Source organism: Micromesistius poutassou, assembly GCF_964030765.1.
Source record: "Micromesistius poutassou genome assembly, chromosome: 13".
NCBI classification, from domain to species: Eukaryota; Metazoa; Chordata; class Actinopteri; order Gadiformes; family Gadidae; genus Micromesistius; species Micromesistius poutassou.
In genome coordinates, this window is record NC_140283.1 from 3,011,107 (window position 1) to 3,037,482 (window position 26,376).

The 26,376-nt window shown below is 47.7% G+C and overlaps 3 protein-coding genes and 1 non-coding gene across 5 annotated transcripts; 2 read left to right on the plus strand and 2 right to left on the minus strand.

Moving 5' to 3' along the window:
* Positions 1 to 788: 788 nt before the first annotated feature.
* On the minus strand, positions 789 to 4,595 carry kbtbd4 (kelch repeat and BTB (POZ) domain containing 4). Its single transcript, XM_084476728.1, has 5 exons — positions 4,553 to 4,595; positions 3,629 to 4,103; positions 3,267 to 3,408; positions 3,054 to 3,160; positions 789 to 2,968 (listed from the first exon to the last, which is right to left on the minus strand). The coding sequence occupies exons 2-5, from the start codon at positions 4,088 to 4,090 to the stop codon at positions 2,108 to 2,110; spliced, it is 1,572 nt and encodes a 523-aa protein (XP_084332854.1). The 5' UTR covers positions 4,091 to 4,103; positions 4,553 to 4,595; the 3' UTR covers positions 789 to 2,107.
* Positions 4,596 to 6,259: 1,664 nt separating this feature from the next.
* On the minus strand, positions 6,260 to 9,644 carry ddb2 (damage-specific DNA binding protein 2; the record flags this gene model as incomplete). Its single annotated transcript, XM_084477624.1, has 11 exons — positions 9,598 to 9,644; positions 9,393 to 9,496; positions 9,207 to 9,295; positions 8,941 to 9,132; positions 8,481 to 8,647; positions 8,247 to 8,346; positions 7,954 to 8,131; positions 7,595 to 7,740; positions 7,227 to 7,382; positions 6,630 to 6,675; positions 6,260 to 6,528 (listed from the first exon to the last, which is right to left on the minus strand). The coding sequence occupies exons 2-11, from the start codon at positions 9,415 to 9,417 to the stop codon at positions 6,260 to 6,262; spliced, it is 1,368 nt and encodes a 455-aa protein (XP_084333750.1). The 5' UTR covers positions 9,418 to 9,496; positions 9,598 to 9,644.
* A 209-nt stretch (positions 9,645 to 9,853) lies between these two features.
* Positions 9,854 to 19,505, plus strand: kif23 (kinesin family member 23). 2 transcript variants are annotated; one of them, XM_084476786.1, is made up of 23 exons: positions 9,854 to 9,907; positions 10,040 to 10,103; positions 10,391 to 10,519; positions 10,625 to 10,730; positions 10,924 to 11,060; positions 11,196 to 11,308; positions 11,675 to 11,845; positions 12,021 to 12,050; positions 12,468 to 12,580; positions 12,830 to 12,951; positions 13,065 to 13,167; positions 13,264 to 13,343; positions 13,431 to 13,550; positions 13,634 to 13,790; positions 14,135 to 14,296; positions 14,386 to 14,552; positions 14,953 to 15,126; positions 15,904 to 16,113; positions 17,105 to 17,338; positions 17,802 to 17,890; positions 18,686 to 18,761; positions 18,858 to 18,928; positions 19,022 to 19,505. In XM_084476786.1, exons 1-23 carry the CDS (start codon positions 9,903 to 9,905, stop codon positions 19,035 to 19,037), a joined length of 2,649 nt encoding a protein of 882 aa, XP_084332912.1. In that variant the 5' UTR covers positions 9,854 to 9,902; the 3' UTR covers positions 19,038 to 19,505. The 2 variants fall into 2 exon arrangements, with proteins under 2 accessions (XP_084332912.1, XP_084332913.1); XM_084476787.1 differs by lacking the exon at positions 12,021 to 12,050.
* LOC311357947 (Z30 small nucleolar RNA) lies at positions 12,632 to 12,734 on the plus strand. The gene has a single exon (XR_014637945.1). It is a non-coding gene; the product is annotated as a Z30 small nucleolar RNA (small nucleolar RNA).
* Positions 19,506 to 26,376: the final 6,871 nt, after the last annotated feature.

A 26,376-nucleotide genomic window follows, 5' to 3' on the forward strand; every position in this document is an offset into this window, starting at 1 on the left:
AATGGGACTAATTTTTTTTTGGTCCCTCTTTGAAAGATTGAGAGACTACTTGTCTAGCCATGCCTCACGGTGGCTGGCTGTTCCCATTGGGGCTCCTAATGGAGGCGGATGTGGGTCTCATTACCCCCACCACCACCACACCCACCACTGGCCACGGCGTCAGCAACTGATGCTTAGAATAGTTCACAAAGTCCCTCATGTTACTGGTCTTGGGTTTCAGCTGCACAACCTCTTGCAACACATCAATGGGATCAGGGCTTTAGCCCCTCTAGTATAGCTTCCTCTGCTGCACGACCCCTGTTACCCTCCACAGGGATACAAATAGGCCTTTTTAGCACCTTGCTATTCACAAGATCCATGGGCGCTGCCACCATAAATCTTTCAGGAGTCGTGTCTCCTGTCTGTGTGCGGCCCCAGAGACACTAGGTGCAATTTAAGGTAACCTTAATGTCTGTCCATACCGACTGAATATATAATGGCTAACAGTTCATGTTTCATAAATGTTTCATGAGCAACAATGACTCAGCTGCTTCTACTCAACCACTCAGCTATGCTCATGCACCGAGGGCTGTGATCCAATGATTCAGCAGTGCTCAGTCCGGGTCCCTTCACTGGGTCAGATTACAACATTTGTTCCAATCCAGTGGCTTTGGCCATTACCCCAGACCAGTATTTCAGATTGGTATCTTTAGAATAATTATTAGATTACCAAACTAGAGTGGGACGTGTAACATACTCATACTACAGCAGAGGGTCCAGGTATCAAAACAAAAAGGTTTTTTGTTTTATCTTTAATAACTTCAATCTTCAAACTTCAAGAAATTCATGGAGATTAACAAATACTACATGAGCAGTTGCACAGAATGAAGTGGATGTGGAAGATGTACTGTAACAATATATCAATAGGCTTCTTATTACAATAACAAATGCAGCATTTTCTATGTTCCACATAATTTTTCATATTGAACCCATCTATTCATGAACACAAAACAATATCCCATACCCAATGGCGCTGAAAGCAAGACAACCGGTACGTTAGTTATCATTCTGGAGCAATATTTGTGTTGTCCATTCTAGAGCAAAAATAAGACACGTTGAAATACAGGCCCAGTAGACAATGACAAGAACGGCATTGGAGGATTGAGACTGGAGAATGATGGAGTGGTACACCAACCAGCTGCACAAACACACAGCCTACTCTGTTAACAAAGCCATCCACCCCTGTGCTCATTTTCTTTTCGAACAGTCCGGATTGTGGAAATAGTCTGTTGCCAATCATGATGTTTTATACAGTTTAGCGGATCCCTAACCACAGTAAAAACATTGGCGTCATGTCAAGCTGTCGTCCGAGTCCTACAGAAAATGTGTGTGCTGCTGTCTAATTTAGCTAGAATACAACATCCTGAAAGCAGAGATCAGCCAAAACAACATCACAATATTATGAAAGTGGTCCACAACCCTCTGGGTTTGTTCGGCAATTGTAAAGTCTCTGTGCGTGCAGAGGGTGTTCACCCTTCCTCAAAGACCCTGCTGGGAATGAGAACTGAGGAAGTGGAAAGCTGAAATCATTATGATGTAACAGTATCACCAACGTCTATAATTCCAGAACAGAACATGCATGAAAGAATTGGAAATTATTAACATGCTTCAATCAAAATGTTTTCCCCGAACATTTAAAACACACTTTGATCCTGCGCAAGTTTGCAGTGTCAGAAATGAATGGTTACTAAAATGTTGGTCACAAGCGTTTGTTGTTGTTGTTGTTGTTGTTGTTGTTGTTGTTGGAAAGCCTTAGACATTGAGACCCAGACTTGACTGGAGACTGCTCTATTGAGACCATTGTCTCTTAATGACAGGAAACCCCAGAATACCGGGGTGAAGTTATCAGACGTTGCTTGTTACAACTGTGGGGTTTTATACCTTGTTGACTGACTTTTCACACCAGCACATTATTATTGATTTACATATCTATTCGCATTGTCGAGCATCAATGGAGTATCATCTCAAACCAGGCCGGGAGCAGGTTGTTGACGTGCGGGCTCTGAACACACAGTCCTTGTAATCGAGCAGCCGTGCTGATGCCATACTCTTTCATTCTTGTTTTTTTTCAAGCCAGCACAAACTGCCAGTTCGTGAGCAGGATCTTGATGCCTCTGATGACCGACACCACCGACGTGGCGGGGTTGAACTTCAGCGTGTTGGCGTCCCCCTTCTTGCACTTGTCCCTGAAGACGTAGATGCTCCCGTTGCAGCTGGCCACCTTCCACAGCGACGGCACCGAGCTCCACACCTCGGGGAAGCGCAGGCGCGTGAAGCTCTCCAGCAGGGGGTTGTAGCACACCAGGGAGTCCCCCTCCGCCACCACGAAGATCACGTCCATGTGGGCCGCCGCGTGCATGCAGCCGGCGAACGGCAGCATGTAGGGCTTGATCTGGCACTTGTGCGTCGCCGTGTTGAAGCACTGGATGAGGCGCGACGGCTTCGTGAAGAAGTCCATGTCGTTCTCCTCGCCGCCCAGCAGGTAGATGGTGCCCCCCAGGTTGACCCCCGCCGCGCCGGACACGGCCGTGTCCAGCTGGCTGCTCTCCGTCCACATGTTGTCCTTCACCGTGTAGTAGATGACGGCGTTGGACAGCGTGTCCTGCAGGGTCTTCCCGCCCAGCGAGTAGATGGCGTCCTCGCCGGGCACCGACACCATGGTGTGGTGGAGGCGGTCGCGGGGCAGCGGGGCGCAGCGCTCCCAGTCCATGGTGTGCATGTTGCACTTCCACATGCGGCGCGGGATGGAGCCGCCCACCACGTACAGGTCGCCGCCGTGCTTGCACGCCGCCGTGATCTGGTGGCACAGGCTGTTCTGGCCGCTCACGCTCACGCTGTCGTCCTCGTCGCAGTGCAGGGAGACGGCCAGCGAGTGCGTCCGCGTCTCCTCCTTGCCGATCAGGTAGATGTGGACCTTCTCGCCGATCTCCTGCAGACGGAATCACGTGTTAAGACACGCAAACACAGTTTACCTTACGGAGAGGAACGCCCATTAAAGGAGATTGTTTGTTTACCTTGAGATTCTCCCGAAGGACACAGGAAAACTCCTCTCTCTCCACCTTGTTGTGGTTTATCCAGGAGTCGATCGCCACTTTTGGGTTCTGGGAGCTCGGAACACCGTCTGCAGCGCAAAAAGAGTGATTTGAGTTCATAAAATAGGATTAGTCAACAAAATGGGCATCAAGACTATTACATTATTCCATTTGATAGGAGAACTGGAGGAATACCTTTAATTATGTCCAAGAGAAGACAGAGAGGCAAATTGAGGAACTCCTCGGTCTGATTCAGCTGGACCAGGTGGATCTTGGCACAGTGCTTGGCAGCAGTGTACAGCTCCTGGTCACTGTGTCTGTCTGCAAGCCACATCACCTGTAGCCAGATCACCATGAGACAGGCCACACTGTGGTTATTCTACTAACAAATCATTTAGAAGTGAATTCTGGATTCATTGTTGTGAAGAAGCAGGTAGGCAACTTTCTCCTTTTGGCTGGGAGTCAAACACCCTAACCTCTAGACTACCCTGTCCTCCCCCACCCCACCAAGCAGTCAATACTGCCTAGAGCCACCAATGGGGAACAAAATCAATCACCTGTAGGCAGTTCTTGACCTCAACCGTCCGTGAGAGAAACCTGGAGCACTCCTCAAAGAGCGCTGTCAGCTGGTACATGTCCGCCATCTCGTAGGTGTCCTGCAGGTCCTCCACCCTCAGCTTGATGGTGCCGTGGTAGATGTAGTCCACCAGCAGCTGGAAGACGGTGGCACTGACGCCCTTCAGCTCTATGCTGCGGTTGTGGGACTCCTTGAGGTTGGAGGTGAACATGGAGCGGAAGAAGCTGCTCTGGGCGGACAGAACCAGGCGGTGCAGCTGGAACTCTCTGCCGTCCACGTTGATGGTGACGTCCGCAAACAGGCCGTCCTCCAGGCACAGGTCCATGATGCTCTTCACCACACGGCTGGAGTGGGAGCGGTCCGTGAAGGTGTACCCCAGGAAGTAGTTCTCCTCTCCTACCGAGCCCCCCACACTGAGGCCACTCTCCTCAGTGGACTCCATCACGAATATTCGCCTGAGGGTTATGGAGGAGAATAGCTATTATTGTCTCTACATACAAAAAGGGACCACACGCACATATAGACACATTCTCAAACGCATGCATATTGCTCATTTTAACTCGTCTGCTACATAGTATACCAAGTTCCTATAAATCATTTGTTGTTCATGATTTTGGCGAGAGTTGATTTGGTGGAAGGTGAGGTTTAATGGATTGCGTACATGTGCACACAACCAAACAGAATACATGTGATTGTACCGAGCCTGTTCCAGAGTACCTGCTGCGTGCAGCTAACGGCGCAGGGCTAGTGGTAGCGTTCGTTTAGATAAGACAGCAAACGCTGACGGCCTGCAAAATGATTTAATATGATGCCAGTCAATAGATTGTTTGGCATTTAATAATTTCCTATTCATGAGGAAAATGGTAGTGGTGTACACGGTGAACTATAAATATTTCTTATTTACCTTTTCTTCACTTCTTATCATTCATAGATATTTGAACTTTTACCCGGAAGTAAATCGAGTCGCTGCGGAGGGCTTCTGGCGCCATCTGGTGGTGGAGTCTCCTTACTGCAGTCTGGATTTTAGTTTGGCCTGGAACAGATGCAATTCATGCTCCCGCCACATCCTAGCTCCCAGCCAATTAGTCACTAATCAAACATGTTCATTATGGGCTCCAAGATGAGGCTCTCAAGTAGTTAATTGAGTCATTGCGCTCATTTTCTGGATTTTATAGAAATCAATGCCTATGTGAGGGAATTTAAGTGCGCAACATTTTCCAATCTGACATTCTTGACAGTGAAATAACGATGAGCTTCACAGTAGACCTACTATATGCATGCTTAAACAGAAGCAGGTGATATATCTTACAAGAAAAATCGTGAAGAAAAAAACATTTTAGCCAACTGGCTGCTGGTCCTTTTTTTCCAGAGAGAAAAAATGCACGGCATTCAGGTCTGGACTGGGACGTCTCAGTCTAGTTGCGTGAAGTGGTGGATGGGGTGCAGCTGTGGGCTATACCGACTGAAAAAGGCATTAAGATGATGAAAATGCGTAGATTCTGCTGCCAGATAATTTTATGTCTGTGGTTTGGGCGGATTTTTAACGGTAAGGGTCGATTCATATTATCTGGCTTTTAGTCCGCATGTCTTGAATATTTCAGGTTATGGTAATATCTGCAGCCATTATGGTCTGAATATTTGCAATTAATCCATCATTTTATTAACAGTGGACGTGGCTGCACTCATATACGCCACCCCTCGGAGCAGCACATCAGTCGGTGATGCAAACTTCATATATGAGGTGCTTCTCTCGCGTTGAAATGCATTCTGGTGTTGAAATTTAATCTAATCTATGATATTTAACCCATATTTTTTTTGACTGTTTGTACATAAAGACATTGCATCTTTTATTTGACAGTGCTTGCTCGGAGGGGTTGAGATTGACCAGGACAACAACTTTGTCTTGCTTGATAAAGAGATGGCGTCTATGAGGCAGGGTCGGGCTTTCCTGGCTCAAATCAACGACAATATTCCCAAAACCCTGCCCTCAGTGGAGGCCATGCTGAACACAATGAAGGGCCCGAGGCAGACGTCCAACTCTCTGGTCCAGTTTGACAGCCTCGTCTTGAGTATGGTGTACTCTGCTCATTTAGCCAAGACCCTGGAAAGAGAAGAGGACCAACTCGCCTGGGCTGGGATACTGCAACGATTGGCAAATGTCACCGTTCAGGAACTGCGGAGCAATCACTCTTTTTAACATGATTGTATTTGTATTGTATACAATTTGTATTTTGTGCAATTATAACGTATACTTATAAAATACAGGGTAATTATGACTTGACCCTTGGAGAGTCGACGCATTACCTATGTTAATTAAATTTTAGTTGGTTCCAATTTGCAACCTCAATGCTAGCGATTTAATCTTACACACCGCACATTTTAACGTGCTTTCTAAACAAAAATAAGAATCGAATCATCAAATAACCTTTTATTTAACAACAGTACAAAAAACATAAAAACATAGAATTTGTTCACCTGTATAACCTTAGGCTTAAGTGAATGGACCAATCCCTGAAGAGAGCTGCGACATGAATGATTGCGTGTACAAGAACGTCCGGTACCTTTATATACAAATAAACAACACAAATCAGCGTCTTCCCCCGGTCACACTTTACTTCTTCTTCCCCCTCAGTGCTTTAGCCTTCACTGTGCTCTTGGACCTGGTCTTGGCCACAGTCTTAGTCCCTCCCTCCTCCAGGGAAGACCGCTTCTTCCTAAGCCGTGCATCCCCGGCCGCAGATCTCCCATCTCTGGAGGGCCGCGGCGGCCTGCTGCCCCGCTGGCCTCTGGAGCCCGTGGCCCTGGACGCCTCTCCCTCGGTCGGCCCGCCGCGCTCGCCGCCCGGGCAGCCGTCCCACTTCCACACCAGGACGTTGACCCCTGCGGTGCACGCGGCCACCTGATTAAGCGCCGTACTGATGCACCCCGTACTCAAGTGTTTCTGAATTGGATTCAGCTTTAAAGTTTTAGTTTCAACTCACCCATTCCAGAGCCTATGACATCACCTCTCGGGTTGAATTTGTTGACCTGCAACACATCAATAAAGTACAGATATCGAAAGTGTCGTGATATTGATCGTAACTATATAATTATATAGGAATTATATAAACAAGGTTTATTACTAGTCAATTAAAAAGGAATTTGTATACATCCTCCTTGGAACTAGAGGTAGTTTGCATTTGTGCTGAAGCCACGAAGTCTGATAGTGAGGCCATGCCAATCTACTGACTCTGTTGTGTCGATTCCTTTAACTGTCTGGCAGCCTCGCAGACATGTCCACTCCACCCATAGTATATTGCAATTTAACTTGGTCTCTCCCTCCCAGCATGGCTGACTTTAGCCCTCGCCACTCGCTTCTCCTCGATGGTCACTTCCCCTCACCTTTGTTTCCTTTGTCGTTACTGCCCACGATGTGAACGTTTCCTTATGAGCATCATGCACACCCGTTGTCTCACGGAACATATGCTTGGTAAACTGCAGCCTGTATCTTCCCATGATCATGCTCTAAAATTAAATCAAACGCTACTACAAATACTTTAATTCCAGTGCTCTTTCTTGAACCTATATAACATACTCACAGGGATGATCCCAGAGGCACCAGGATCTTGCATCTGACACACCAGCTCGGCTGTGTTGGCATCATACACGTCCACACTCCTCACGTCCCCGGGGCAGACTTTATCGTTTGGATAGCGGCCAACCACGATGAGGTCGTACACGGGGTGCCACGTGGCCTGCGTACATGTGGATGAAGATATGAGTGGTCAGAATGTTACAACTTCCTGCCGACAGTAAGATGCCTTCACGCCCAGCTGTTCATAAAGGACACGTGTGTATGCCAGACATGCAGTCGCTTTGGAGAAAAACTTCTGCTACGTAACTTAATAGTAAACAGCCACTGCGATTATTAAAACCATGACATGATATTTGTGGAGGCGGAGCCCACTTTGATGGGTGTGAGATGTTGAAATTGCCGGTGTGGGTGTCGGATGACTTGCTGTGGTCTAGACCAATCAGAAGAGCAGAAGACCCGGATCTGGTCTCCCTGGTCGGTGGTGAGCAGCTTTGAGCAGTCGGAAGGGTTGAAGTACGCTGTGGGAGAAAACACAACAGTGCTTTGATGAATACAGTCGTCCTGCACTGTTAGTTTTCTAATGCCGCCATTTACTCCATTAGAAGATATCTGAGCTGGAAAGTTATCAAGAAGAAAACACACCCATCTACAAGCCAATCACTCCGAGGACTCTTCTCTGTTAAATCATTTTATTCTGGTCAATCTTTATTTGAATTGTACCTATTTTCTACCTGAGTTCACAGCCATGTCATGAGGCATCTCATGGAGGAAGCTTTTCTTGTCCTTAATGTTTCTCAGATCCCAGAGTTTGACCGTGCGGTCCACCGAGGCCGTCACCATCAGCCAATCACACCGGGGATTGAACTCTGCGTGCGTCACTTTAGCTTTGTGTAGTTTGTCGCTAAAAATCTAGGATCAAGCAAACAGAATGTGTTTTGATCGCTAAAAGAGGACATTGTTACAGGGGCACAAATCCAATGGATTTACTCACAACATGTTCATATTTTATTCTGGGGTTCTTTACCTTTTGGCCATCCAGACTCAGTAACGACACCTGTCCCACGTTGTCTCCAGTCACGAGCATCTGTCTGCTGACAGACACGTCCACACAGCAGTACCAGTAACTGGAAGGGAAGACGTCGCCATGTTTTAACCGAGTAGGGCTGTCAGGTGACACGTCATTCTGGAAGTACACTACATGTGTGAGGATATTTGCAGCATAAACAAAACAGCCTTGGTGTTTGATCTCAAAGCTCACCAAACGTCGTGGTAGTCATGGCTACAGTCCTGAGTGGTAGCCAGGACGGTGGACGTGCAGCGCTCAAAGCTACGCAGCGACAGAGTGCCGTCACCAGAGGCCGTGTATACCTTGGAGAGGTCCGTCGGACAGAACTTCATCCCTCCAATGAAGTCTCCAGCTCCTTTCTGGGCACAACAAGACACATGCATCCTTTCACAGAGGAACTGCTCCTTCTCAATTGCTATCTCTAGCACCCCCATCTCTAAGGTGACCAGATTTCTGAGACAAAATCCGGGGACATTTTGGGTTCTGCGGTGTAAAAACCTCTAAACATATAGTTTTTTTTGTCATAGAAAAACTAAAACGGGGACTGTCCCCGGAAACCGGGGACGTCTGGTCACCCTATTCTACACAGTGGTCTAGGCTGATATGCAACGTGTGAATTGTAAATGACGACCACAGTGTATGCCTTTCTCACCCCTTGAATGAAATTGGTCTTGTTGAGGCCATCGAAGTTCCAGAGCATGATGTCCCCGCCCTTGGAGCCCACGGCCAGGGTGGTGGGGTGGGTCGGATGCCATTCGAGAGCAGTGATTCTGCGGTTAAACGGGCTGGCAGTTCGGTGGAGACTGTGGGACTCGAGGGAGCGAACGAATGGTTCCTGGAGGCACTGAAACGACAAGATAGTGACTGAGGCTGCAGTGTCACCTTGGAAAAATCACCATATATGAATATAAATCTTACCTGTCGAATTTGGGAATGGAGACTTTCGCCCAGAGTGGTCTTATAAATGTACTGCAAGATGCTTCTGGGCCCGCCTCTCCTGTAGGCTCCTGATCAATAGTAGTAGAGGAGTCGTTGGAGGAAATGTAATTAAATAATGCATATAGTTTTGGTCGTATACACTATAGCCGAGCGAGCAATACAGACCTGCTTTAGTGGTCTTCCCCGTCATACTGTGTACTTTTTTTTTAGGAATAGTGCGCCCGGAGCTCTCACCAAAGATTCACTTCATCTTACTTTTCTTCTTCCCTCTGTTGAATGTCAGCATCGTTGTGCAAAAAAACAAAACAGTTATAAGTAGATTTTGAAGATCAAGTCAATCAGAAACTTGCACATGTCAAATCAAGCTTACCTGTGTGTCGTTGTTCGCTGGAAGAACACCCCGCTCCAGGACCTAATCGCACAACACGTGAGTGCATGAATGTATTGTTTTGTAACATGTCGTGTGTGGTACCGCTGGCGCACGGTAGGTGGCGCTAGCGCTACCGTTGAATATGGTTGAATACGCACCTCTTTTCCGGAAATGACGGCGGAAACATGTGATCGCCAGTGGTCGAATATGATTGGATGAACCAGGTCTTTTTGAAATACGATGTTTAAGTTCTAGGCGGCGGTACCGGGAGGCTGAGTAAACAAGACCGTAGCTAAACGACAAACATGATGTGAGTACCACCTCTTCTTGTTCAAACATTCGACTATTTTCAATCCTATATTTAACGCAGTGACTGAAACGAAACGCGTTCGTTTTCGGCGACGTACAGCCTTAATGTGTCCTTAATGTTCACTCCTAACAGGAAGGGGAGAACCGCCCGCAGACCTCAGAAGAAGCAGAGCAGCAACGAGAGAGACCCAGTGGGAGTGAGTCCTACTTTATAGCCCTTATTTTGACACAGAGGGACAAAGACTATCGTTGTTATTGAGTTGTTGCCTTGTTTGGCTGTATTTAACTGTCTGACTGACAGCAACATGACTGCCTGGACAGAACTGAATCCGATCAGGTGACTCTCGATGGTATTGTCGAGATAGCGGCTGCCGTGAACACATTGTGTTTGTTACATGGATGCCAAGATATGTGGTCCTGTGGTAAAAATCAGAGGTCCACATTGTAACCAAACCAGGCTAACTTGCATGTGACTCCGTGCCAGGTGTACTGCCGAGTGCGACCTCTAGGTGCGGATGATAAGGAATGCTGCGTGGAGGTGATCTCCAGCTCCACCGTTCAGCTGCACCCCCCCGATGGGCTCAAGGTCAATCGAAATGGAGAGTTCAAAGAGGTGAACGACACTGCATGTCTTTAAGTATCACTATGCGAAAAATAGTGGTATTATTTGAAAACGGTACTGGAGATATTAACACACCCCTTCTATTTTGTTCTTCAGACACAATACTCCTTTAAGAAAGTGTATGGCGTTCAAACATCCCAGATGGAACTGTTTGAAGACGTGGCCAAACCTCTTGTGGATGACCTGGTCCGTGGCAAAAATGGTAAGGGACTTGATAATGGAATAATTTAGATTTTTTTTATGTCCTGCTACTATAATGTTTTTTTTTCTTTTTGATTAGTATTCGACTAATCAATGAGCATAATGCACTGTTAATATCCAAATGGTTCTGATTTTCAGGTGCCGTAATAAAATGTACTTTAATCTATGATTATTATTTTTTTCCTGTGTTCCAGGGCTGTTATTTACATACGGAGTTACAGGAAGTGGTAAAACCTTCACGATGACGGGCTCCCCGGGCCAGGGGGGTCTTTTGCCCCGGTCCCTTGACATGATCTTCAACAGCATCGGCCCCTACCAGGCCAAACGCTTTGTAAGGCGCTAAGCGTAACTTTATATTGGTTCAAAATCAAGAATGTTCAAACGTGTCGCTTTGGTTCTTAGGAATGGAAGGTGCTTTGCAATAGTAACTCTATATAAACTCTGACTTTTTCTTTCCCCCTCAAAGGTCTTCAAGACGGATGATAAAAACGGCCTGGATGTACAGAGTCAAGTCGATGCGTTGTTGGAACGCCAGAGGCAGGACAACATTCCCTCTGCTCCCAAAACGCCCTCATCCAGGTAACTCTTAGAATTAGAGCCAGTTACTCTTTTATTTTTATTTTATTTTTTACATTTTATTGTACACATGAGTAAAATTCTTAGGCTTGGTTCCTCAACAGCCACATAGCCGCAACAATACAAGATAAATTAAATGAAGATTAAAAAAATGTGTAAAACTAAGTTGCAGCATCAATAGATCACAATAATTAATAATAAAATAAAGTAAGTAATAACAAGTTGAGAAACTAAAGCAGTGGTCATAAGTAATGAGGTGTAAAGTGTTGTAGTGGTACCAGCCACGGTTGACTCCCGAGTCCTGCTGCATGGGCGCTGGTGCTCCACGGTGAGCCTCTACCGGTCTAACCCCCACATTCACGTGTTCAGGCAGAAGGTGGACCCTGAGTTTGCGGACATGATGAACCCAGAGGAAGCCTGCAGGGCAGAGGGGGTGGACGAGGACAGCAGCTATGCCGTCTTCGTCTCCTACATCGAAATCTACAACAACTACATCTTCGATCTGCTCGAGGAAACCCCCTACGACCCGATCAGACCAAAGTAGGTTCTTGCAATAGTAACCAATTGGAAAAACAAATTCATTATTATTTAAAACACTTCAATGTGTAAATGTTTTAAATATTTTTAAGGCTGATTTTGTAGTGAACTTTTGTCAATTCAGTTTTATTTCTTGGTAGCATAGTTGCGGGAAACATATCTTTGTTTTCACTGTTAGGTGGAATGGAGGTACCCCCAACACTGACACGTACGTGAACAGTGAACCCCCCCCTCCCCCCCCCACCAGCCTCCCTGTGTGTCTGTGTGTCTCTGACTCGTCAGATTCCTCAATGCTTCATTTGTGGTCCAAAAGCTGTCTGTTACCAAAGCTTTTAAATCAATACCGATGGCTGCAATGTCCCGTTGGATGGCATCCCCTATTGTTGACCTTAATCAGCTTCCTTCACACCGATGGTGGCAGCGCCCCCCCCATCCCCCCAAATCTCTACCTTCCTTTAGTATCAGCCTTCATCATTGCATGACACCTCTCTCGCTCAGTGGCTGCAATCAAGTTATCCCATTGCTCCCCTGCTTCGGTACCTCATCAATCAACTTCGTGGGTGAAAGTGCCTGAGAAGTGGTTCTGCTATTGACTGCCTGTCCTCGTCTCTCCTCCCTCCTCCAGACCACCGCAGTCCAAGATCCTCAGAGAGGACCAGAACCACAACATGTATGTTGCTGGATGCACAGAAGTGGAGGTCAAAACTACCGAGGAGGCCTTTGAGGTGTTCTGGAGAGGCAAGTCGAGCAGATGTGTAATGTACTTGAATTAAAAAAAAAACCCTCGTACTGCAGTGATGAGCCGTGTTTCGGACCTGGCATGGCTCCTTGCCCCCGTGCGGGGTGGCGCTCTGGCCAGGGAATGACATGAATGAATCTTCTCTCTGAGCAGGCTAGAGGCAGGAATGAACCGGTTTAAAGAGGCCAGCTCGGCCGCACGTCTGCAAATACACGTGATTTTAAAAAAAAAGTGTGTTTTGCCCCCAGGTCAGAAGAAGAGGAGGATCGCCAACACCCAACTGAACAAAGAGTCCAGCCGCTCCCACAGCGTCTTCATCATCAAACTGGCCCAGGCGCCGCTGGACGCCGACGGGGACAACATCCTCCAGGTGAGCCCGCGTCCCGACACCCCCTCGTCCCCTTTCCGTTCGGCCCGCGTGCCTCGTGAGAGTGGGTGCTGAGAATGTTGTCTGATGTTGACGGCCCCCGTGTCTCTGTCCAGGATAAGAGTCAGGTGGCGGTGAGCCAGCTGTGCCTGGTTGACCTGGCCGGCAGCGAGCGCACCAGCAGGACCCGGGCCGATGGCAACCGTCTCCGCGAAGCCGGTACCGTTCCTCCTGAACCGACTGGCCACTCCATTCTGGGGGGGGGGGGGACGGACGATGATGTAGGCAGCGTTGTTAAAACTCTGTGATTTGCAGGTAACATCAACCAGTCCTTGATGACTCTGAGGACGTGTATTGAAGTCTTGCGGGAGAACCAGATGTGTGGCACAAACAAGGTTGGTATTTGTAGCGATGCCTCTGAGCAGCCATACTTCTGTGTGTATGTGTGTTTATGTTTATTTCTGTTTGTCTGCCCCCTACAGATGGTTCCCTATAGGGACTCCAAAGTCACCCACCTCTTTAAAAACTACTTTGACGGAGAAGGCAAAGTCAGAATGATCGTGTGCATCAATCCGAAAGCGGAAGACTTTGAGGAAACCATGGTAACGTCCATCCCTTCCTCCTCCTTCCCTTTGCCACGTTCTCGCTGCACGCGTTTCATTCTGATGTCCTGTCGTATGCACAGCTGGTGATGCGCTTTGCGGAGATGACCCAGGAGGTGGAGGTGGCGCGGCCGGCCGACAGGCCCGTGTGCGGCTTCGCTGCGGGCCGGCGGCAGAGGAACCAGGCCTCCAAAGACGACCCCGCCCGCAGGCTGGACGAGCGCGGCCCAGCAGATCGAGGTGACCGCCGCGGCACTTTGTGGTTGAGTTTTATATTCCGGAACTAGGATATACATAAATACCTTGAGGGCGTCAAGGATAAGCACCCTGACTAGACCCTAGGTCTCTCAGTCATTTTGTGTCTTCATCTCGTTTATCGGGACGTTAAATTGGTTGTTGATGATATAAAAAACAACAACTACTTGATACACTCAAAACGCTGTTTGGTCAGATTTAAAGCATATAGGGCAAAGTCAACTCGGAATAAGGCAGCAAGCACGAGAAACATAACGACAATGAGAAGAGAGACGGAGGCAGTCCGGGCAGGCGAGAGAGGTAACGTTTGTTGTCGTCCTGTCGACCAGACTTCACGGCCACCCTGGGCCAACTGCTGCACAGCATGCCCCCGCTCCCCTGCTGTGAGCTGACGGACCCCCACGACGACACCACCCTGCCCCGGGTCATCGAGGCGCTGGAGAAGAGGCAGCGGATCAGGCAGATGATCATCGACGAGTACAAACAAGCAGGTGGGCTCAGAGGGCCGTGGGCGCTGGTGTGTACACGTCTCCCCGGGTCTGTTGGCAGCCCCTTCACTCACTGATCCTTCGCTCCTCAGCCAACGTGATGAGGTCCTCCCTCAAGGAGCTGGACGGCAACCTCTTCAACAAGGAGGACTTCATCAACAAGCAGAACGGCAAGCTGGCCGAGAAGGACCGGGTCATTCAGAGCCAGAAGGCTGACATGGAGCGCTTGGAAAAAAAGACCAAGATGCAAGAGTACAAGGTGCGAAGACAAACTATTGGGAAAGTCCCTTTTTAATAATGGGTTGTTGTTGTGTGATCTCAGCCGAGAAAGCAGGTGTATATGGATACTAATGAAATGGATACTTAAACTAGTCATTTAACCAAAAAGGTTGTTTTCTACAAGAGCAGCTAGAAGTCTGCAATTGTCTCATCTGAGCACCATCATGTCACAACTAGCCATAACTAGTTCTAGTGTGTAACTAACTTATCAGGACACTTGAGTACCCAACGTATTTTTGCGGGGAACAAGTGAATTCAATGTGTTTCAACATTTTCTCATTCGGCTGACTGTCCTGTACGTATTACTTGCCGGGACCCTAAATCCCCACCTTGGTTCAAAGTGCGTTTGGGGGTCTAACGACGTGTGTCCCTGGACCCAGATCGAGGTGCTGCAGAAGACCACCAACATCTACGAGGTGGACAAGCGGTCCCTGCAGCAGGAGCTGGAGACGCGCGAGCAGCGGCTGAAGCGGGAGCACGTGGACAAGAAGCGCATGGAGCAGCGCATGCAGGGCATGGTGTCGGACACGCAGCACAAGTGGGAGAAGGAATGCGTACGTAGACCGTCTCCTTAAACAGGCCCCTCCCCTCTAACACATGAGCTGACCTTCTCATACGTTTTAAAGGGGTTATGTTATGCTCACCTCGTGTGAGTGTGACAAGTCATTACAAGGCATTTGAAATTCAGCTTCTTTCTCTGCGCCCTAGTGACATCACAAGTGGGCATGTCCACCTAGATGTACGCTGGATAGATCAGTCTACCAGCCTACCCAGTGGACTGTAGCAAATGTGGCGTATCCATCCATCATACATCTAGGTGAACACATCACTTGTGGTGTCACTAAGGCTCAGGAAAATGCAGGTTTTCAAACAGCTTGTAATAGCCGATCACACACACACAGCTGGTGCCATAATATCACCTCTTTTAAACAACCTGCACTATGTAACCTTTCCCATGAGCAGCCTCTGGTGGCCTGAGTTGTAGCAGTTATAACAGTTATAACCATTTACGATTATACGATTATTATAATAATTTACGATTTTCTTATATTTAGAGGAAAATTCCATGGATCGACTTGAAAATACGTGTTTCATTCTTGATATGTTCCAGTTCAGACATTTTCGCAGCGCAGTAGAAATGTTTCGCAGCGCAGGTCGCAGTGTCTTTAAATCCTGAACGCGTGTCGTTCATTTACTCCCGCTGCTCTCGTCCGACTGCGCGACGAAACCGTGTTCCCTTCGTCCGACTACGACCGTGTTGTTGGGCGTCTGCCGGGTTCCTCGGGGCCTACCCGGAGCTCTCCTAACGCTGTGTGTCTAACGCTGTGCAGGAGCGGCGCGTCAACGCCAAGCAGCTGGAGATGCAGAACAAGCTGTGGGTGAAGAACGAGAAGCTGAAGCAGCTCAAGGCCATCGTCACGGAGACCAAGGGGCCCTCGGCCCCGCCCCCCGACACCCCCCAGCGGCAGGGCCGCCCTCAGCGGCCCCCCCGCGAGGAGCGCCTTCCCGCCAAGAGGTCGGCGTCGCCCTCGCCCATGCCCGTAAGTCCCCCCCCCCCCCCCCCCGATCCTTTGAAGGAGCGGCTGTCACCAGGGTCCACCTGTCCATGGGATCAATCACCTCAGCTTTAAACCTACTAACACCGCTTTCATTACATTAGTTTTATATTTTTATTTTATTATTGTATATCTTTTTTTAATATTCTTACAAATTTTGATGCACACAAAAGTATTGTCCTTCATAGTGGTCGTGTCACGATGAGACGATCGACTGCATGGCTACTAACTACTACTACTAACTACTACATGTACTGCATGTGTCCACCAAGACCGCCCGCCGCCACCACGGCCGGGTGGAAGCTACCCAGGTCAGGCCAGCAACAGGGTCAGCGGTGAGGTACCAGACTAGGCCCCCCTCCCCGGCCCCCAGCTCCACCAGCTCCCAGCCCTGGTCCTGGTCCTTTGCTCGGGAGGCGGGTGAGGCCCCGGTGGGCACCGAGCCCGCCTGCTGCTCCCGCGATGTGGCCGGCAGCACGGCCGCCCGCAGCCCCGCTCAAGGCCCCGCAGGGGGCAGGCCGGCCAGGCAGGCGCTGGCCCGGTGCTGTGATCGGGAGGAAGCGGAGGAGGCCGACTCAAGCCCGCCCACCTCGCCGTATACGGCGGCTCTAGAGGGAGCTCGCTGGGTCAGTGCAGTTGTAGTTGTAGTAATGCCACTAGATGAGACAAGTTGTTGTTTGGAGGATAGTTTAGTCTTGTTTTTTTCCCTAAAGCAACTGTCAAATGAGGCAGCGAGCGATCGAAGCGTTCCATCATTATTGGAGCGAAGACACGATACAAAAGTACAAGAGTAGCTAACGAATCACAGACGAAGGATAAGGTGCAGTCAATACTGAAATGTGTTTCCTACTCACACGTTAACAACTTAATAACCCAATCTGGAAGACGCACATATTCTACCCTGCTGGCTGTTGAGCGGGCCTCTGCCCCCCTGGTAACTCTGCCGTCCCTGCACCGGGGGTCTTCTGTCGTGCAGACCACCACGCCCGTGCGTGCAATGCACCGGCGGTCGCGCTCCGCCGGCGGGGAGAAGTGGGTGGACCACAAGCCGGCCTCCAGCGTGGACCTGGGCACCATGCTGCAGCCCAGCATCCCCAACTCCATCAAGGTGTCGGCCGCCAGCGAGAAGGTCCTGTCCAAGTGCGACCGCTACGTCCTGACCCACCAGGAGGTGGCCTCCGACGGGGAGATCCAGACCAAGCTCATCAAGGTAAGCCGCCGAGCCCCGCCTGGACCGGAACGGATGCTGCCTGGTGAATGCTTGCTTCTTGGTGAATGCTTGCTTCTTGGTGGGGATGCCTCGTTGTGAATGGATAACTCTTTGTGAATGGATAACTCTTTGTGAATGGATAACTCGTTGTGAATGGATAACTCTTTGTGAATGGATAACTCTTTGTGAATGCTTGCTTCCTGGGGGACGGATGCTTCTTGGTGGATGAATGCGTCGTGACTCTTTGACCTGTTTACTATACTCACCACGAGGTGCTTTGCATGAACGAAGAACATTGAACGATTATCGCGTTATCTTTGTCTTTACCGCGTCGACCTTCTCCGGGGACAGATCTGTTCCCTCAACCGATCTAAGGTGATGACACGCTGATGTATAATGTGTCACTCTGATCCACTCGATGACTGAGGCAGCACCCCCCCCCCCCGCTGTGTTTGTGTTCCAGGGCGAGGTGATTAAGACCAGAGGGGGCGGTCAGTCGGTGCAGTTCACCGACATCGAGACGCTGAGGCAGCAGCTCACCACGGCCCCCAGGTAAGGCTCTGTGATATCAGCACCCTGAGATCACCGCCGCCCAGCTGGTCCTCTGACCGGCCTGCTGACGTCTTGCCGAGGTCATGAGACAGAATAACGTGATTGCAGAGAGATGGACGTGAACGCAAACCTTGCCGTGGTCTTCTGTGGACATTTCTGGCACAGTCAAGATTTTGTTACCTTGCCGAAATCTCTGCAGATTACGGCATTGCGAATACTGTGTGACTAGTCAGGAAATAATTGTGTGTCATTAGTCAGCAATCAAATTGCAAGTGCACCTGCTGTATGTAGACCCGACTTGTCTGGTCCAGAGGAACGTTCAGTCACAAAGTGTGAATCAAGTCGCTTCGGACTCGGCCAGCTGGAATAAAATTGACTTGTTTTGACATACGATTATCGGGTGTAAATCGAAGCCGTCATGACGATTCGATACCATATTGATTTCTTAAGCCAACTATTCGATTATTTTCGATACTTCAGAATTCCCCACGATACGACTCAATATTTTTTACATTATATCTATTAATATAATGTCTATCAAATAAATCAACAACAAAAAAAGTATCAGTTACCTTTTATTGAGAATACAGAAACATTGTTCTGTGCAGGTCTAGTATGGCAATTAGCCCATTCACTGTAAAAAAAAAAATAAAAACATTTTTTTAATAATCTATACTCTTGCGGACGAATCGATGCATCGAATGGTCGGCTGTATAATCGATGAATCGATACAAATCGATTAATACTCACACCCCCACCCCCTACATACGATGCCTGCTTTACTCTGTCCTGCAGCCGCAAGAGGAGGTCATCGGAGGGAAGCCCCCAGAGTTCAGACCAGGGCGGGCAGTGGACCGACGTGGAGACGAGGGTAAGGGGAGGGACGCGTCCACCAGCAGTGGACCGCTGTGTGATTCACGGTTGATGTTGGGGCGCTTGTATGTGACTCCTGCTCTCGTCCTCCTAGTGTGCTGTTGGCGTGGAGATGAGGGCTGGCTCCAACATGGGGCCTGGTTATGAGCACAGAGGATTTGTCAAGTAAGCAGCTCTCCCCCCTAAAGCGCAACGTTAAGAAAAGTGGTGACTGCTTTAAAAGGAATTGTTTCATGGTTTTATGTCATTTGCTTTCAGACGGAGAAAGCCCTGAAGTGGACCTGCTGACCCTCTCCTGTCTCAGAAGTGCAATAGTCCTTACCTTTTATATCTCATATTCTCTTATCTGTATGATTACTATGCTTTTTATTTGCAAGTGTATGTTTGTCTGTATACCAAAGTGTGAAGAAAAAAAGTTATTTAAAATGTTTGTCTCTCGATGTGGCTAAAATATAAGTCATGTTTTTTTTTAGATATATATTTCACTTTTTCACCTCATTTTTTCTTGGCACATAGGAATCAAGTAGATTTTTACTACAACATACCTGGTATTAAGGGTCTTTGTATACTGTATGTTTTTCTTTTCTATGACGTTTTTTATATCAGCGTTTTGTACAACCAGCAGGCTGACTTTGCTTTGCCATGTTGCAGCGGATAAAGGTGTTCTCATCCTAGCAAAAAATATATATTGCTGATTTTGAGCTACAAGGCTGGTTCAAAATAAATATATCCTGTTTTGATATCACTGTTGCAAGCCTTTGCTTTCTCTCATTGCAAAATATTGCGGTAGTTAAACTGTATGAAAGGTTCCAAATACTCATAATTATATTTGGCCTTTCGATTTACGAAAGTACGGAAGAGGATTAGGTCCACATGCGATATTTTTTTTTGAGTTCTGAGTTGAATCTCGGAACACATGCGGCCCTAATCTTCCGTCTACCGGACTCCTTCGAACACGTAAAAACTTGGTTACATCCGACTTCTTCAGTCTGCGCGTTCCTATCCTGTGTGTCAGTGAACTTGGTTCCTTACAGAAGGGGTTCCCAACCTTTATTGTTCCAAGGACCGGCATATTCATAAAACATATTGGAGGGACGGCGTTCAATTTTATTGCCGTAATTTTAAGATTTAAACAAAGGATGTATGTTCCCCAGTAAGGAACTTTCCTTCTTTAGCCTGTGAGATTAAAGTGAGAATTCTGACCTTATTCTCAGAAGAAAAAAAAATCACATGTGGCTCTAATCCTCTTCCGTACGAACAGGTTTAGCTTTGGCTACAGCTTTAATATAGCTAGTATTTAGATTATTATTAACAATTATTAATTTACATTAGGAAGCTATTCTAGTTCTGGATCCCAGATGAGGATCATTTATTATATTAGTGCACAATATCGGTAGTAGAAATGTTAATGTACAACGTCAATGTCAACATTATACATTTGATGTCATTATTGAAGCTGTACGTAATGCACAGGAATTCCACGGCTATCAGCCAGTTCACACAGAGCTGTATATGGCGATATCCTGCCACTAGGTGGCGCCAGTGCACCACTGTTGGACTTCCATTATGGAGAGATGAGGCGCTGCAGCTGCTTTCTACAACCCTGTCATCACTTTTTTTGAACGTGGAGGATTGTTATTTTCTAAAATATTATACAACCAATATATTGTTACTAACTTATTTGAAGCAGGTTTCTCTTTATTTCTCGGTATCTGCTCCAGTATTTATTATTTAGATGTAAAAGTTAAAGTGAAGCCCTTGGCAACACTGAACTAGTTCCATATTCCCTGGCATGCTTCCTGTTATGGAAAGTTGCTTTTCTGTGTTTACAAAGTAAACGATTAAATGTGAATTTGAAGAAATCACAAACGGTGAGGTTTAAAGGTGTCCTTTCCAGTTTATTACCATTGTTCACAAGGTTTACAACTATTCCACAGTGTTCATTGTGGAGGTCAATGGAGGTCTCAGGGGAGAAGTATTACCGCTATATACAGTCGTTTTAAATGTTTAGTGCCACGGTTGAGGCACACATTAATCAACGTGATGGTTGCGTAGCTTCACTGCAGAATGGGGCTGGATTCAGGTGCACTAACAGCAGTTCAGAAAAAAATAAAACAAGGCTTTCCTGAAATGCCGTTGGATAAACAACTTATTTACTTGTTAGCTCAGCTGATCCAGCCATTGATAAAAATAGAATACAAATAAATGGAGAGGGTAGAGAGATGGCTATACAGATCTGTACACATGTCAAGGACCTGGAAATCTTTCTAATCTCCTCTATTATAGAAGACCAGTCTTTGTTGACTCTTTGACTTTCATTGACTTCCTGTTTAGACACAAGTTCCTCTTTATGAACTTTGCATAAAATAACTGTCATCACTCTGGTATCGTACATATTCTAGTGCCTATGCATGATGTCTGGCGGTATGGTAATCTGCCTAGTCAGTAACACCCACCTCACCAGACCGTCGTCGAGGTCTGCGTTAAACCACAGCCATTGGTTAAACTCCATTAACTCGTGTACCTTAAAATGCCGTGGTTGAAATCCCATCTACAAGCAGTCTGGCTGCGTTTCAATTGGAACGCAGCGGAGAGTGACTAACATAGACGCTCTGGGAGAGGGTCAAGGGCCCGGGGCAGCCAGCAGCCATTAAACTCACTTCTATATTGAGTGGTTTGCTTTTTGACTGGCTCTCTGTTTGATGGGCCTCATCATGCCTTTTATGTCAATTGCTCATCACACGTAGGTCTCCATTACCCGGGGACTTCTCTGTCTCTCTATAGGAACCACATCCTTTCCTGTAGTGTTTTTGTTTGTCTTTGGTTTGATCACTCCCACCCACGTCCCGCTTAAAGCGGACCATCCGTGAACGTGCTTGTGGAGAAAACGGCTAAACATCGCACTGAGATATTAATATAGTTAATAAAAGACACCTGTCACGCCAACACCTTGAGACGAAACATATCGGCATTTCACAGCTTTAACCTCAGCAACGCAAACGTTCTTCACAGAGTGTTGTTATTACAGCGAGGGGTATTTCAGTGTTTGTCTTGAATATGTCTATTCCACCTCGTCGAGCTCTCGTTTGCCTCACCAGCTGGAGGCACAGAGCTCAAGGTCTGAAGGCACGACGCGCGCCACCGACCGCAGAGAAGCAGCCTTCACCACCGCCACAACGGCATTCAAGCATGTTTTGTTGGAAATTACACACGTCTATAATATCGCAGGTGGTTTAAAGTACCCCCTTTTAAAATATGGGTCAACGACGGTTAAAAGCTATACCGCTATTACATAGCCTACTATTTCTAGATATGAATTTATTTATTTATTTTTTTAGATATGAATCATTTTTACTGAGCTCTATTTGAAAATCCCTGTAATCATCTCACTCATTGAGTCCTCAAGTGCACGCTGCCTGACTTTATACCGTTCAACCACACGTTGGATATTTAGCTCGGACCGATTTGCCTCTGCGGAGGTTAATGACCTCGCCCTGCTTATATCATTAGCACACCCTGCCGACGCGGCCTGCGAGAAGTGGCCATGATTTTTAAATAGGGGGCGATGAGAGTGTAATCCTAGCAGGAACGATGCTATCCTTGGCGGCATGGGGCATGTGCGGTATGAAGGGGGTCTTTGGTTTCCCCACCATAACAACCCCACGCAGCGGCTGGAGATTCAGGGGGGGGGGGGGGGCGGGGAGACTGGTTATGATCTGCCCCCCCCCCCCCCTCCCCCTCTCTGTCGTCTGGCTGTCCTGATGGGTTAGCCATGAGGCAGGGGATGTGGTTCCCATCTGAAGTCAAAGGTCCATCTTCCTCTCCCTCTTAGGGTTTCTAGGAAACAAGGGTGAGTTGTTGAAAGCCTGTTTTCATTTCAACACACACACACACACACACACACACACACACACACACACACACACACACACACACACACACACACACACACAGTGTAGCAGGCCCACACTCCCACAGCGCATCACAAATGTCACTGAGAACATGTATTGGCTTTGACGTCGAGGAATCATACAGAAGCTTTTACTTAAGACGTGCCTGTGTGACCTCCCCTTTTCGTCACTTAACATGAGACGGTCGGTGATGCTGTTCGTTGATTCATTCATTCACTCACTTAACATGAGGCGGTTTGTGGTGCTGTTGGTTCATTCATTCATCCATTCACTTACCAAGTATTTCATAAATTAACAAATTCATTCATTCACCCATCTACTCACCCATCTATTAATTAATTCAATCATTCACCCATCCACTAATAAATGTACCCATTCATTAATACATTTACCCATTAATCTAATCATTCATTCACCCAGCCATTCGTTAATTCACCTATTCACCCATTCATCCCTGCGCATCCCACCTGCCTGTGTAAACCATGACCCTCTACTTAACTTAAGATAAGCGAGCGTTTGGTAGGAAGGAGAGTCCCTTAGTGTGGGGGCCGCAGGTTTGAATACTGCATGAGGACAGCTTAGCTTTGTTAGCTGAAACTTAGGCACGCTCACTGCCGTGACTTTTCCCACCGCTCAGACGTGTCGAGCTGGAAGACGTGGGAATGTAGATCGCCGCTGACAACCTGCCAGTTATCTTTTAGTGTCTTGGGACCCATCTGGTTGACTGTGGGGCGTTCTTCTCCCCTCCACAGTCATGTTCACCCACCAGTGAACCGCCTCTCTCTCGTCGCAGCAGGGACAGCGAGGGCAGGGCTGAGAGGGTGTGTGTGTGTGTGTGTGTGTGTGTGTGTGTGTCTGTGTGTGTGTGTGTGTGTCTCACTCTTCCTTTCTCTTTAATTATCTGTATCTCCTACTCTGGTGGAGTTGCAGGTTAAAAGGTCAAAAATACAGAGAGAGAGAGAGAGAGAGGGAGAGAGAGAGAGAGGGAGAGAGAGAGAGCGAAGGGGGGAGAAAGAGAGAGAGAGAAGGGGGGAGGGGGGGGGGGGTCCCCAAGGTGAGCTGTGATTTCATCCACTCTAGAACCGCATCGTGTTGGATATTAATTGCTGTTATCTGAAGCGGGTGTTATTGGTGGGATCCCCTCCCCTACATCTCCCTGCTTCCTCCTCCCTCTGTGGTGAAAGCTGAAGCTTGTTGCCTGTGACTTGTTACTCAGTGTGTTGGCTTGGCGGTCGCATAATAATCCACTCCTACAACTCGTTGGAGACCGTACTTTTGTTACATTTTAATTTCCAGTTCATCGCAGACTGTCGTCATTGTGGTCGTTCTCTGTAAACATCGACAATGCATTCTGTCTCATCATCATCATGAGCACTGAGAGGGTGGATCTCTGACAAAAGCAATTCTGACAACAAATGTTTTGTAGCTTACTGGAAATATCGGTAAGTTGTTGTTTGTGTGTGTATGTTTGTGCTTGTGCGTTTGCGTGTCTGTGTCTGTTGTGTCTGTTTACGTGTGTGTGTGTGTGTGTGTGTGTGTATGCGTGTATGTGTGTGTGTGTGTGTGTGTGTGTGTGTGTGCGTGCGTGCTTTTGTGTTTGTATGTATGTGTGTATCTATGTGTGTGTGCGTGAGTGTGCCTGTGTGGGTGTGTGTGTGTGTGCTTCTGTGTTTGTATGTATGTGTGTATGTATGTGTGTGTGCATGAGTGTGCCTATGTGTGGGTGTGTGTGTGTGTGTGTGTTACAGGCAAAGTGGGCTGAATGGAGTTTTTTTCTCTTTCTCTCTGCCTTGTCTTTTGTTGGCAGCAGCTTAAGTGCCTCCAGCTGTCAGTTGGATGAGTTTCCCGTGCTCAGTGCATGTGGCTTGGCTGCACTCTAACTGGCTGTGTCCTCTCTGTGGTGATAGAATGCCACGTCTGATTTCCGTCGACGGGCTTTCAGTGAAACCACAGTGTGTATCTGACAAAAACATCAAATGCGCTTTTTTCTGCCTACTTTCTTACATGTGGTTGATCTCTCCGTGTGAGGAGAGACCCAGGGCCGCGCGCTGATTGAAGGACGCGAGACCTTCGGCAGCGGTGGCTGTTCGATCCACGTACGATTGGACGCAGCTCCCTGTGCCGTGGTACCGTTCAGAGCTGAGCCCATGTAGCATTACAATTATCCCCAAAGAAATGAGGTGAATGACGAGCTTTGTTTAATAGAGCGGCTGCCAAATCTTCTTTAAACGGCATGCCGTATTATCAATAAACCTAAACTTAGTAAACCTAGATGTTACAAAAAAAAAGTTGTCCTTTGAAGTTGTCAGTTGTGCAGGATGGAAAATGTGGCTTTCTATTTGCATAGGCAGGACAGTGAAATAGCCTTGCATGATTCTTCTATTTGCATAACCACTATCTTCACTCAAACTATGACATGCACTCCAATGCAAATAAACCGCCCAACTGTTTATCTGTCCCCCTTCTGTTCTCTGATCACTGGACGGGGGAAACTGTACCGGACTATTATGAACGTTGTTCATTTCACAACCGAAGCCCACTTTGTTTATACAAATTCTTGTATAAACTTGTATTCTTGTAAAAAAAAACGAAATGAAAAAGTATTTTTACTGCAATAAACTGAAGATACCAAGAAAAACTCAATGAATCCGATTTGTGAGTCTGTTTAGTGAAGCGAAATCGCAAAGCACTGCCATGTCCTGGGTGAGACGGTCGGACCCCTGGTAACAGAACACCACGGCTTACCTCACAGCACATTAGTACAAGCTCAGCGCGGTGGCGTGCCAGTACCCTGGCTGTGCCGCTCATCCACATTACGGGCGGCGTGTCATATCTGCACCCCAGCCCCGGCTGCGACGCACACACACACACACACACACACACACACACACACACACACACACACACACACACACACACACACACACACACACACACACACACACACGGTCTTTCTCGGAGGGACTGAAAGTGAGCATTCAAATCAGGCTCGCCCTGCTCCTCGCAAGGCCTGCTTAGGCACGCATCAGGACAGCTAGCGGAGGAATCATTGTGACTAATGGCCCCGCTATGAGGCAGAAGCAGAGCGGTGGGAGGGTGTTTTACCCGCACTAAGAGGAGCAGACTTTGTTTATCTTTCCATAGGCAGCCTGTGCCCACTGTGTGTCATGTTGTGTCCGCTACGCCGCTGTTTGCTTTGCTTATCGGTAGACACATTTGCGCGTCGTTACGCCACTATGTTAGATTATCATCAAACAACCAAATGTTCCCAGGGGAATTAATAATGATAGCCATCTGTTGTGTTCTTAGAACAATGGTTTGAGTCTACTTTTTGCTCTGCTGTTTGCGTAGACAATACGCTTTGTTTTTGAATATGTTATTTGTTTGAACGGGGGCGCTACTGTCCGTCCAGTCCAATGAATCATGGTGTTTGCTGTGTGAAGGTGTGGTCCCCAGTTTCAGCCTCCTTCTCTCTGGCTTCTCGTTACTATGACGACCATACACATAATGGTCCTTCCTCGAGACCAACCGATCTAATTGCTGCTACTTTTTTTCTCTCTCTAATCTCCGCCTCCTCCTCCTCCTCCTCCTCCTCCTCCGCCCCCCTACTTCCCCTCCTCCGCCCCCTACTTCCCCTCCGCCCCCTACTCCCCCTCCACCACCACCACCACCTCCTCCTCCTCCTCCACCTCCTCCTCCTCC

Bases quoted from the DNA above. Each gene is read 5' to 3' on its own strand.
- kbtbd4 (XM_084476728.1), bottom strand. From the start codon at position 4,090: ATGGAGTCCACTGAGGAGAGTGGCCTCAGTGTGGGGGGCTCGGTAGGA. The intron at 3,409-3,628 runs GTGATTGATTTT...ATCTGGCTACAG, and splicing joins AGGTCAAGAACTGCCTACAG to GTGATGTGGCTTGCAGACAG. The intron at 2,969-3,053 runs GTAAACAAACAA...TTCCGTCTGCAG, and splicing joins TCCTTCGGGAGAATCTCAAG to GAGATCGGCGAGAAGGTCCA.
- kif23 (XM_084476786.1), top strand. The intron at 15,127-15,903 runs GTACGTAGACCG...AACGCTGTGCAG, and splicing joins ACAAGTGGGAGAAGGAATGC to GAGCGGCGCGTCAACGCCAA. The intron at 16,114-17,104 runs GTAAGTCCCCCC...TCTGTCGTGCAG, and splicing joins CGTCGCCCTCGCCCATGCCC to ACCACCACGCCCGTGCGTGC.